Source organism: Delphinapterus leucas, chromosome 13 (genome assembly GCF_059928025.1).
Source record: "Delphinapterus leucas isolate spDelLeu-1000000601 "Yukka" chromosome 13, BTC_Dleu_Yukka2, whole genome shotgun sequence".
Lineage (NCBI taxonomy): Eukaryota > Metazoa > Chordata > Mammalia > Artiodactyla > Monodontidae > Delphinapterus > Delphinapterus leucas.
This window is the reverse complement of record NC_143141.1, coordinates 83,371,897-83,385,573: the sequence shown is the minus strand read 5'-3', so window position 1 is coordinate 83,385,573 and position 13,677 is coordinate 83,371,897. Positions and strand designations below refer to the sequence as shown.

The window sequence follows — 13,677 nt, the reverse complement described above, 5'->3', positions numbered from 1 at the left end:
TAACTAGTTCAAGTCCCCAGAGCTAGTCAGTGGTGAAACTGGGATTTGAATGCAGGTCTGCCTGGTGAAGAGCCCAAACGCTTTACTACCCTTTGCTTTGTCTCTTTTTCTAACCCCAGAGAGTAGCACAGGGAACGGTGCGTAATCTATGCTTGAAGAATCTTCGATGAATATTTCACATAGCGTACAGTTCAAACAGCAGTCATTAGGCACATTTTTCAGAATGTTTTAACTGAGCAGCAATTAACACATATAATGCTGTGTATTGAGAGAGTGGAAAATGCTAAAAGATGAAGCAATGTTTTCTGTTCTCTGAATCAAACTCCTGATTTCTCACACTTAATCACATCCAATCCACATGAAGTGACAGCGGGAAGAGAAGAGGACAGCAGAGCATGCTACCGAAATGTTACTGCTGAATGCATTCCCCTGGCAAATAGGAAGAGGAGTACTACAGGGCCAAAAGGAACACAGGCTTCCAGCTCACACAGAACTGGATGTGAACTCCAGTTCTATAGCTCACAAGCTGGGCAGGTCATGTAACCTCATCTTCTAGGTCACGTGACCTCATCTAAAACACAGCAAATGGTAACTACTCTGCAAGGCTGTTTTAAAGATGAAGCGCAGTGATGTGCACTTAGGACAGACACAGTCCACAGTCTCCTTATTTTCCCCCAGTGATGCCAGTGACAAGAGGGTGAAATCTTTAAAGGAAGAACCCATTATTCATAAGGAAGGACCTTCTCAAGGTCTCCAAACATTTGCAGAACCCAGTAATACGGATGTTCGCTTAACTTTAACCATTTTAGGAAAAAAGGCACATTGATCTCTTGCTCATATGTGGACAAACGTGCTTCTGATTTGTTTGCTTCCACATGAGAAGCAACTAGCTGGTCAGAAATCACCATCGGCAAAATACGGCAAGTTAATACAAAACAGTATCAGTCTAAAAGCACCAGGCCACTCTCTAAGGAAACAGTTGCATTATTCCGAGCAAGTCATTTTATTTGCATGTAAGGGGGAAGCAGCATGGTCTAATCATCATTCATGGCAAGGACGTCGGACTGAACGTCAGGAGTCTCGGCCTTGCCACTTTAAAGGTGACCTTGGACATGTTTTTTAAGATTTAATATTCATTTATTCAACAAATACCTGCTGAGTGTCTGCAAGATCCCTGTTCTCATGGAATTTATATTCTAATGGAAGAAGAAAGACATCACATAACAAATAGACAGACAGATAGAGGGGAAGAAGTTAGCAGACAGGGGTAAGTGAATAGAAGAGAAAAATGCTCATAAAATAGGTTGTGACTGGGTGGATGTAGTCATTTTGGAAATGGTGACATTTAGGATAAAATCTGAGGACGTAACTTCTTCCTTTTTGGACACCCACATCCCTCTCTATAAAATGTGACTACTGAACGAGGATGCTTTTGAACGTGTCTTCTAGTTCTAGGAATTTGTGATTTCATGGCTATTAGAGAAGTACTCGTGTGAACACATATTTTTAACATGAAATATTATCCTATATTTAAGAAAATCATTTATGGCAATGAGTCTTAGCTCTGAAGACATTTAAGGTAACAGTAATTCTTCTGTAAGGAACTAAATATAGCTTTGCACACTTAACTTTTCCTACTGATCTTTGTCGGAGCTCTGACAAGGAAGTGAGTATTTTGTTGATGTTTTGGCAAATGAAGCCAAGCTGGCCTCTGATGAGAAGGGCTAATGTATCCTTCCATGTATAAATGAATTTGTAATGAGGTTAGAAGTTGTCTTAAACTAATTCTTTCTGTTGATCACTTACAACCACAAATTCAGACAGACTGAAATTTTACGAAGTGAAATGAAACTCTAAGCCACATGTTCTTTTTTACATAAAAACAGAAAAAAAATATTAAGGTGATGGGGTATGAAATTTTTTAAGGAAACATCAGTATTTTGACCCATATTTTTCATGTACCAGTTAACTAGAAAATTTCAAAACCTGAAAAACTCAGATAAATTGTACCAAGGGAATTAACACATTACATTCATTCCCCTCCCCCTCTACCTTCCTCCCTCCCCTCCGTCTCCCTGCTGCTCACCAAGCTGGGGCACATTTCTGGGACGGAAACGAAGGCCTTTCAAGCTGTTGAAAAATGAGGGCCCGTATCCTGCAGGAGCTGGCTGGCTTCCCAGCCAACACATTGATTAGTGGGATCACTACTTTGGGCACCTTGAGGATAATTAAATATTAAGTCCCTATTTGATGTATGCAAAGTCTGCCTGAGAGGATTACCAGCCTCGGTGAAGGTAGCAGTCCCACATTTTCTGGTAATTGAACATTGCAATGTCATTACCTATTCTTATCTTTACACTGTAAGACTGTCTCTATCCTTAATATTACCTTTGAGGATGGAGAAGGAGATAGGGAAAAATTAAGAAAATGAGAGCCTGTGCAATCAACACTTTGGGGTCTCCTAGGTGTTTGGGATATGGAGATGAAGACGACCTCTGTCGAAGAAATGACAGAGGTGAGCAAACCATCCTCTGACTCCTCTGGTTCAAGGCTCCATTTTACCTGCCAAGCAGCCGAGGCTCACAGTTTAAGAATCTTCTCCAAGATCGACAACAACAGTGGGGGGCGGATGGAGACACATGCATATGACTTGTCCACCAGCGCCCCAACCTTTCTACTGGTCTAGTGAGAGGTAACACAGTTTTTTAAAAACAGTAATGGAGCCCACCTCAAATGTAAACTATGGGCATAGTTCTACAGCATTCCAGAGGCTGCTGCTACTTCCATTCTGATGCTACAAATTTTTTGCATTCATTTTCTAAATAGCAAACAGCTATTTTATAAGGCAGCGTTCCCCTACCAATTTCACTTGCCCTCCAAAATAGATCTGAACAAGCAAGGCGAGGCTGACATAGAAAACTTAACTTTTAAAGGAGGAGAAGGAGGAGACACTCAGTGATGTAATTTATTTTGAAGAAGCCTACAAACGAATAACATAATTAAGCCACTATGGTAGTTTTTTTTTTTTAATTGAAGCATAGTTGACTTGCAGTGTTGTATTAGTTTGAAGTGTATGACATAATGATTTGCTATTTTTATAGATATACTCCATATACAGTTACTGTAAAATACTGGCTATATTCCCTGTGCTGTACATTACATCCTTGTAACTTATTTGTTTCACACCTAATAGCTTGTACCTCTTAATCCCCTCCACTTATCTTGCCCTCTCCCTACCACTCTCCCCTCCGGCAGCCATTAGCTTGTTCTCTGTACCTACGAGTCTGTTTCTGTTTTGTAATATCCATTTGTTTTATTTTTTTTAGATTCCACACAAAAGTGACAACATACACTGTTTGTCGTTCTCTGACTTACTGGGTTGGCCAAAAAGTTCATTCAGGTTTTTTGTTACATCTTACAGAAAAAGGCCAAAAGTCAACCTTTTTGGCCAACCTAATATTTCACTAAGCGTAATACCCTCCAGATCCATCTGTGACGCTGTAAATGGCAAGATTTCATTCTTTTGTATGGCCTAGTAATATGCCACTGGAGATATATATCTGTCTATCTATATATCTCACATTTTCTTTATCCATTCAACTGTTGACAGACACTTAGGCTACTTCCATATCTTGGTTATTTTAATCAGTGCTGTTATGGACGCTGACATGTATGTATCTTTTCGAATTAGTATTTTCATTCTTTTTGGATATACACCCAGGAGCGGAACTACAGGATCATATGGTAGTTCCATTTTTAATTTTTTGAGGAACCCCCCTACTGCTTTCTATAGTGGCTGCCCCAGTTTACACACCCACCAACAGTGTGCTAGGGTTCTCTTTTCTCCACATCCTTACCAGCCACATGTAAAAACATGAAATGAGAACATTTTCTCACAACTTATACAAAAATAAACTCAAAATGGATTAAAGACCTAAATGTATGGTAATTTCCTTATTTCTACTACCAAATACTTTAAGAAACTCAGATCATCAGCTTCCAAGGACCAGGAAATTGTTCTTATACAGAGGGAAAGTAGGAGGAGGTAGAAAATGTAAAAAGCGAAGGAGACATGAGATGACTTTTACTAAAGTCAAGAGACACCCTGGAGAGATGTTTGTTGGGGGCCTGAAAAGCTCACAGCACCAGAGGAAACACTGGCCAAACGAGGAGCAACACGCAGACTTTGCAAATGAGAGACAACAGTGTGTATTCAGTGAAATTAATGTCAAGTCAGCTTAGAAAAGGGCATGGAAAAGGAGTCTTAACAAAGCTAAGCTCCCTTAAATACTGTCTTTGGAACAAGTTCAGCTAAGATGAAATTAAAATCTCAGAAATAGCCAGAAGTCACTGAAGTTATCTAAAAGCTGCAACTTGTTCTCTGAATAACTGGAACATCAAGGAAAACTCAAGAGAAGAAATAGTGGTTATACTTATGTTATTTCTGAAGCGTTTAGACCCAAATATCAGAGTGTATGTTCTAATGTGTCAACACAACAGGTAAGATGGATATTTTCCTCTTTTCCCAGTTTCCACATTGCTTCATAACATTTCCGGTGCACAGATCTGACATGAAGTGAGGCTCCAACCACAGAAGCCGGCCTCATCGTCCTGCCAGGACAGAGGCATCAAGGAAGATGCAACTGAAAAAGGCTGAGAACTTGAAAAATGGAGGTTCTGTCAGAAAAGTACATAAAAGTCAGAGCGTTCATTTGTTTCAGGATGAGTCAGAACTTAAGGTTCCACCCGGCAAAAATAATGTGACCTAGTTTGGAGCTTACCTCCGAGATGCTCTGGGGACCTTCGGGTCTGCTGAAAACAAGCACACCTCGAGCATTCACTATGGCAGGGGCCTGGAGTATGTGCCATAGCCCATTGCATTAGTGTTCGCAGACTGCTCCTGAAAAAGCCTGTTAGTGGTCTCTTGATGCAATTCAAAGCGAAATGCTGAGACTAAATAATGTGATAGGGTCATGATGCTTCAGAGAGTATTATTCAGATACCAGTGACTTTTAATACAATCCATTTCAGCAATTTGGCAAGATCAGAGAATCTCTGATAAGTCCATCTTGTTTGAATCTCAAATTCCCTAACTCTGAAGAATAGATAACAGTATTTACCTGTTTCTCTCACAGAGGGAAATAAGAATATGTGAGGTAATTCTAAAGATGCTCTGAGAGGAGTCTCGAGATGCCCTTAATATTTGGTTCTCTTCTAAAAAGAAGTTCATTGTTCTTTAAATGAAATAATAAGGAAACAAACAGAAATTATAAAGCAAAGCTTTAAAATTAGAAGGTACACTGAGTTGGAATCAGACTTCCAGGAAACTCTTTCGCAGACTAGATTAACCTAGGAAGTCTTATTTTCTAACTTTTATTGGCCTGTAGTCTACTCTGCAAGCTAAAGCACTTGATGAAGTGTTGACTCTTAGATCCTATGCTTTCAGGACGCATCAGTTTAGAATCTAAGCCAAAATTCAACAGCCACCGTATTTCGATTTAGGAATTGGCATTTCCACTTAATCAACAAGCATTTAAGCTCTGAACGTGTGCACAGCATACTTAGAGGGATTTGAAAACTGATAGGTATATCCTCCAGGGTTTCTCCATTTTCAGGTAGTGGGGAGACAAAACTTTTAGTAGTAGTAGTAACAGCAGTAATAATAATAATAATAATAGATCAAATGTGTGGACCTCAAGGTTCAATGAATTAAGTTTGAAATGGTCAGGGAAGGGTCTAGAGAGGTGATGGACTGAGTGAGCCCTGAAGGATGATATGGAGGAACCAAGATCTCGTGTGCCTGCTGCATTTTGTCTGTGTGTATACAGAAGAGAAGGGAGGGCATAACAGTGCCTGGGCAGAGCATAAAATAAATGAAATAGCTATACTGCATGCTGAATTTCCACTTAGATCTGCATTTCTCCAGGGAAAGGGTGAGCTGCCATAATTAACTGATACTATGAAAAATCCTGACTGTACCCTATGAAGAGAAAAATTGGATACACATGTGAGGTGACTGAGGCATCATCTACTATGCATATTCAAACATACGGAAAAATAAAAACAAAATCTGTTGCACACATTTAACTGCTACAGAGTTGGACTGATGAACACTGGGAAGCGTGCATGAGCAAGCTGGTTACTCACCTGAAGGTGGTTTAAAGTAATCAAGAAATAGCAGTCAGATGCTCCCTTACCTGTCTCTGGGGCCAAGTGGCTTTGAGGATGGCCTCCGTTCTAAAGAACACAAGGAGCCTGCCATCCTCCTCGGTCAGGTGAAATGACTGTTCCAGAATCTGCAGCACTTGAATGCGGGGCCTCACGGGCCAGGCGTCGTCAGCACAGAAAGGCCGCAGCCACTCCAGCAGGTCCTCAGAGGACACCAGCTCTTCTCTGCAAAATCAAGGGTTAGGTTAAAAAGAAAAAAAAAAAAAGACTTAGTAGTTTCTAATTCCAGTAATCAAATGTGGTGACTGATCTAAACAACTGTTTGTTGGGTGACTTTATTTTTTTTCCTACTGCGAGGAAAAATGTAGGTTTTAAATGGCTTAAAGCAAACCACATTAGGTGTTTAAAAACTATGTAAAATGCATGTGATTTTTAAACAGTATCATATTCAAATGAGTTACAGAAAGCAGGTAAACATAATCAATATGTTCTTAGCTACTCCATTTCTTAAGCAAAGTTTATTAAGAAGGCACGGCTTATTTCTAAGTTCTATGAAGATGTATGCCCAGTGCCCATCCAGTTCCCAGGGCTTAAAAGACTCCCTTTTTGGGCTTCCCTGGTGGCGCAGTGGTTAAGAGTCTGCCTGCCGATGCAGGGGACGTGGGTTTGTGCCCCAGCCCAGGAAGATCCCCAAATGCCGCGGAGCGGCTAGGCCCGTGAGCCACAGCCGCTGAGCCTGTGCGTCCGGAGCCTGTGCTCCGCAACGGGAGAGGCCACAACGGTGAGAGGCCCGTGTACCGCAAAAATAAATAAATAAATAAAGACTCTCTTTGTATTGAATTGAATTGACAACTAGCTCAATGGGCAAAATTAAAGATTTTCAAATCAAACAGTTTTCAATAGAACACTGCTTTACAGTGATAACTGTTTCTATTGATAATAGTTCACATAGGAGGGTGCTAGATTCTTGGATAACCAGGTAGGCATCTGGAAAAAATCTTTGATTGAAATATTATTTTAGTCTTGGCAAACAAAATAACTCTTGTAATACAATTTTCATGAATGGCTTATCTCATCAACTAGTTAATAACTTTGAATTCAAAGAAAAAGAAAAAAGTATGGTTTATTTCTACTAATGATACTAATAGTGCCAGGCATCATTAGGTAATTTTATATAAACTATTACTAGTTGACAATAACTATACAAAGTAAATATATTTACTTTGTAAATATTTTATTGAAAATTTTTTCAGTTTTATTGAGATATAATTGGCATATAACATTGTATTAGTTTAAGGTGTACAACGTCATGATTTATGTATATATACTGCAAAATAATTACCACAGTTAAGTTCAGTTAACATCCATCATCTGATATAGTTACAAACTTTTTTTTCTTGAGATGAGAACTTTTAAGATCTCTCTTAGTAACTTCCAAATATATAATATATTTTTAACTATAGTCATCATGCTGTACATGTAAATTCCATTTTATAGATGAGGAAACAGACTTCATGGAAGTGATAGTGTATGCCCACAACAACTATACTAGTGCAGTATGACCCCAAAGTCCATGTTCTTTCTACTATTTTTCTGTGATAGAATTTAAATAAGGGGTTAGAGTATCAAATTTGATACTACCTTAAAAATAAAATATGAATGTGTGATTATTAAAGAACTGGGAGGTCTAAAAGAATTTGTCGAAGGGGACATTTGTACAACTTTCTATCCAGTACTAGAATCTTTTCATTTATAATCCCAAATGGACCATCTTAGGAAAACAACTCATTTGATGGTGATGTCGATGAATTACTACCATCGATGACTGTTAAGAGGTCACTCATACAGAAGCCTCACTTCCACAAGGCCCTAGAGATCCAGGCTAAAGCACTGACTTACATACATTCTTTTATAACCAGATCCTTAGGCTTTCACCAATAAACCACCTACATCAAGTTCTAAATTCCATGAACTAACAAGACCACATAAAATTTTTTTTAAAACTTCTGAGAATAAAACTCTACAATACCACTGAGTATTTCTCTCAGTGTGCATTCTATAATATACTTGCCAATACAATTTCAGGGCAATTTAAATAAAAAAAAAAGTTCGTTATTTGTATTTAGGAATAAAATATATTACAAAATGCCATGGACAACTGGTTCCAGCATTTCCTAAATTTACAGACATTTGTTAGTTTTACCTATGAGTGCCACTCTTTCTATGTAACAGAAATGTCAAAACCGGGGTGCAAAAGAAGCAGAATGCTATAAACATTTCCTGGATATCTACTACTTGAAAAGCAAACAGACAGTATTGTGTAGTGGAAAGAGTATTATTCTGGAATTTGATGGACCTATGAATCTTTTCCTAACAACTCTCAATAAAAGTCATGAATGTCGTCATTCCCGTCTTACGGTTAAGTAGACAAAGGTCCTGAAAGTGTCTCTGTTGGAGTCTTTGCAACCAAGATAACTTAAATAAAGTACCCAGAATTGTATGTGGCGCAGAGGAAGGATTTAATAAACAGCAACCGTCGTCCGAATAGTCATCACCATTTTATTATCAGCATCAACAGAGCACTAGCTTGTCCTGGATGATCAGGGATGAACAATTATATGACCTGTGCCTTCAAAGAATTAATAACACAACGAAACAGAAAGACTTCACAAATGACCATTCTCTAAATATTAACATAATACAAATGTGAGCAATTGTTTTGAAGAAAGAGTAAAATCAGGCAAGGCTTCACAGAGGACGTGGCCTCTGAACCGGATCACAAAGGGCAAATGGAAGGCACATAAGTGGAAAGGTGGGAAAATATAATCCAGATAAAGAGAAGAGCAAGGGGAAAAAAAAAAAGTCCAAGATTTCAAAGGACATAGCATGTTCAGGGAGCAATAAAAGCACAGATGGCTGGGGGTCAATCAGAGGAGACAGCAAAGTGAGGACAGGTCTCCTGACCTGGATAACCAGGAGCTCGCACACAGGCTGAAAAGGTGGCGCACGTTCAAGCTCTGAAAACACAGGCTTTGCAGACATCAGCCCAGATTCAGTTCCCAGAATGACCACTTCCTGACAGCACTACACTGACCAAGAAGTCACGTAATGGTTCTGAGCCTCAGTGTCTTATTTGTAAATTGTAGATAGATAATAACCCCTTACTCATGGAGTGATTGAGAATGAAATACATAAAATGAAATAATAAAGCACATAATACATTATCTGGCACATAACGAAGAACTTCAGTTAGTGGCAGCAATGATTATTGAGGACATTGGTCTTACCAGGTGTGGAATGGGAATGATGGAGGGTTTCTGAGCAGTGAAATATCATAGTCATGTTAGTGCTTAGAGAGGTGTGCAGGCCGGGGCATGCTCAGGCCCTTTTGGTGAGGCCTGCACTGGTCAAATTAAGTGTAATTCAAGAGAAAAAAAGATTAAAGTACATTTTGGGCTTTGAGTCCAAGCCAGTTTCACATAATAAGAAGCTGTTATTTTTGACCCTGTCACCCAAGTGCCAAGAGGGGAGCAGGTAGGATGAGCTAGAATGGGAAGAAGCTGGAGTCATGAAGGCCGGATGGAAGTTACGAAAATAATGCAAGACCTACATACAGTGAACAAGAATGAAAACTGTTAATAATAATAACTATGAAAGCTTACTGTGTGCCATGAATTACATCACTTCATCGTCACTATCTTTTTCATGTATTCTGTTATCATCTCCAGTTTGTGGATAAGGAATTAACCAAAGAGACGTTTAATAACTTGTCCACAGTCACACAGTAAGTCGTGGAGCCAATATTTGAACTTGGACGATGTTACTGCTTTGTCAATCACTATGCAATGCTACTGAACCAAATGGGGGCAAATTCCAGAACACTGTGGCAGTAGATTAAAATTATTCAGGTACTGATGTGATACAGAGAGATTATTATCATAGCGTTTCCCAAGTCATTAGATTTAGATTCCTTTTACCTAACAACTTGCTGTGCAGTTGATAACATTGGACATTTTGGAAAAAACTGCTCTAAGTTTTGGTTGATAGTTCAAATACATAATAAAATTACGAAAACTCATTCCTAAAACAGAAACATTGTGCTCTAGAAGCACTACGTTATAGATGAGCTTGGCTATATACTGTGAACATTTGTGCTCAATAAGACTGCACAGAAATGAAAGGCAGCTCTGTAGGAAAAGCTGTCCAGGAAATCGACTAGACAGTATCTCCTAAAGTTTTTAGCTGCAAAATAGTTTACATTTTAATTTCAATTTGAGTTTTTAAAATTCGTAGTCTTTCTTATGATTTGGCAAATACACACACACACACACACACACACACACACATATACAGAGGCAAAGAAAGAAAAACAATGTTAGAATTGTGATAGAATGTTAACAATTGGTGAATCAAGGGGAAGAGAATATAGTCATTATTTTTTCTGTGGGTTTGAAATTTTTCAAGATAAGCAGGTGGGTAAAAAATAACCAATTGCAACTTTCTTTTTTTAATAAATGTATTTATTTTTGGCTGCGTTGGGTCTTCGTTGCTGCGTGTGGGCTTTCTCTACTTGTGGCGAGCAGGGGCTACTCTTAGCTGCGGTGCACAGGCTTCTCACTGCGGTGGCTTCTGTTGTTGCAGAGCACGGGCTCTAGGCTCACGGGCTTCAGTAGCTGTGGCACACAGGCTCAGTAGTTGTGGCACACGGGCTTAGTTGCTCTGCAGCATGTGGGATCTTCCTAGACCAGGGCTTGAGCCTGTGTCTCCTGAATTGGCAAGTGGATTCTTAACCACTGCGCCACCAGGGAAGCCCCCAATTACGACTTTTACAATGTAAAAAAACAAAACAAAACAGAATGGGAAGGAAAATGATTCCATTTTTATAGCATTTTATGGAGGCAAGGAGAGGGTTTAATGAGCTTAGGAATAAAAAGAGAACATGATTTCAAAACGTTTTTACCTTATTATAAAAGAGATATACAAATGATTTTAAAAAGATGTGAAATAGGTAATAGAGAAAAATATCTCAGTTTCATTGCAAATACACAGACATTTGCTTCTACCTCTTTCCCTATAATGAGGATTTCCGTGGTGGGGGGAGGTTATTGTACTACACAGGGTAATTCAGTACACTATTTTTTTAAAAAAATTAACTACTAAAGGAAACCACACACACATTCACACAATCAGTTTTGGCCCAAAAGATAAGGAGTCTTCTGAAATACACGAGTAGTTCTATTAAGAGAAAAGAACAAGAGCAGCAACAATGACAACAAAACTAGGTTCACTGAATGATTAATTTGAGAATATGATGTTCTACTAGGTAAGTAAGGTAGTATAAGAGGATATGCACAAAACTACAAAGGAACGGAAAAGAAATGCCAACTAAACAAAGGCAATTATTGAATCAAAGAAAAAAGACAAGATTCTGAGAATATTAATAAGCTGATCCTTTGTATAAGAGTTTGCAGATTCTGCGTGGCATAAACGTATGAAGATACCCCAACCTTGAACTTAAATGATTATGGTCTATTAAAAGAGACAGTAAATATGAAAAGCACTTTATATATCATGATGTACTACACAAAATAAAATTGTTCTTATTTGAGAATGGGAGAAGGAAAGACTGCATTCAGACAAGACAAACATAGACCTCTGTGATTTCTTCTAAATATAAATGTCATAGAACTGGAATGCCTGAAGGAAACAGAAGGTCACTCTGTCCAACCTTCTAGATTGAAGTTATAAACCAGCAGCCAGCGTTTTGTACTGGCTTACACAGTATATACCAATGTTTCAAAATTTAGAAATTTTACACAACGAAGATTTACCAGCTCTTCTTTTTTTCTCCCGCTTTATTGAGATATAATTGACATACAGCACTAAGTTTAAGGTGTACAGCATAATGATTTGACTTACATATATTGTGAAGATTACCATAGTAAGTTTAGTGAAAATCCATCATCTCATATAGATACAAAAAGGAAAAAGAAAAATATATTTTTTTTCGTGTGATGAGATCTCTTAGGATCCACTCTCTTAACAACGTAGCTCCCCTTTAAATGCTGGAAGATAAGGACTCACTGGCAGCTGCTTCCCTTAGATAAGGCCTCCTGAGCTCTCAAGTACCCCTCTGCCTCCAAACTTCCTACCTTCCCTTAAGCCCCGTCCACCTTGCTCATTTCCATTACCTGCCTGGCCTCAGTAGGAAATGAGTTTGCAAACTGATCTGTACCATGCTAGGCTAGATGGAGAGAGAAGGACAGGCAGGTGGGCGGGCCCAGGGCGGAGAGCAAGTAAACGTGAATGAGCAAACAGTGAGAGACGTAAGTGCTCATATTCTGGGTAGGTCCCTGAACTCAGTTAAGGAACCGATCCACACACTGCGCACACTTTCCTCACTACACATGGAACGGGGTGGAGCAGACATTTTCCAGGACAACGTCTTCTATTTATCAGCTCCCGTGAAACAACTGGGGCACCTGACAAAGAGTAAAAGGGAACTGAAAACAAATGAATGCATAACGTGTTAATGGCATTGCAGTAGTATAAAAAGTGTGATTTTTTTTCAAATAATTATCATAATCAAGTTATATTAAAAGACAAATTCCTACAAAGGCAATAATTTTGGTGTGTGCAGAATTCCAATCTCAAATCTTAACTTTTGGTAAATAAATACTAACAACGTCTTTGTGGCTGCTCTCAAATGTACGCCAATCAGAAAATCTTCTTGAGGTTCATTCATCAATAGAAACATGGACACATCTCACTGTAATGCGGCAGAAACGGCAGCTGTGAAGTAATAAATATGGCCTTAGGTGGCCCCAAGGAACACTGCAGTGGTAGAGTGGATCCACCCTCCTGGTTGGCGACCAAGGCTTTCAGCAGGGTTCATATCACAGAACAGAGGGCTCATGCACTGGGGGTACTTGGAGATCATCTGATGATTCACTTTGCCTCACAGAGCGGGAAGAGTAAGAAGAAACCGGATTCAATTTGCTCTAGTGGGTTTTCTTTATCTTTTCCTTTTTTTGGGGGGGGGTGGGGTCTTCTGTGTGCTTTAAAAATAATGTGAAGTCCCTAGGTAACTCCAAAGAGCTCAATGAAGCCTGAATGATCTGACACTGTTCAATATACACGAAGCTTTAAGACAGCTGAAGCTGCTACTGTGATTAAGCAGCAATTCAAACAAACAAACAAAGACTCCTAAAACACTCAATAGTTCTGAAGGAAGTCTTTCTCCCTCTTTGAATGGTGCACAGAGGAATTCCTCATTAATTATCTGTTCTCTGAGTGGATTTACTTCTGTACATCCTTTTGAGAATCACTAATATACTGGTGGGTCATTTCTGTTAGGAAATTTTTTAAAGGTATATGAAGGCAGGGAGTAGAAAAGGAAATAAGGCCAAGGCAGAAAGAAGGAGGTGGAAGCGGTGAGAAAATGGAGGAAAGTAATGCCTTAAGACCTTGCGAAGTTCAGTCTATGGACTAAGGGGCACTTGGGAGCTG

The 13,677-nt window shown here is 39.1% G+C and overlaps 1 protein-coding gene across 5 annotated transcripts in view; it reads right to left on the bottom strand.

Moving 5' to 3' along the window:
* NBAS (NBAS subunit of NRZ tethering complex) overlaps positions 1–13,677 on the bottom strand; it is a 343,094-nt gene that overhangs the window by 41,715 nt on the left and 287,702 nt on the right. For all 5 annotated transcript variants that reach the window (XM_089923423.1, XM_089923419.1, XM_089923421.1 and 2 more), the window contains one exon: positions 6,198–6,393. In XM_089923423.1, the coding sequence (XP_089779549.1) occupies positions 6,198–6,393 (196 nt within the window). The remainder of the gene's footprint in view (positions 1–6,197; positions 6,394–13,677) is intronic.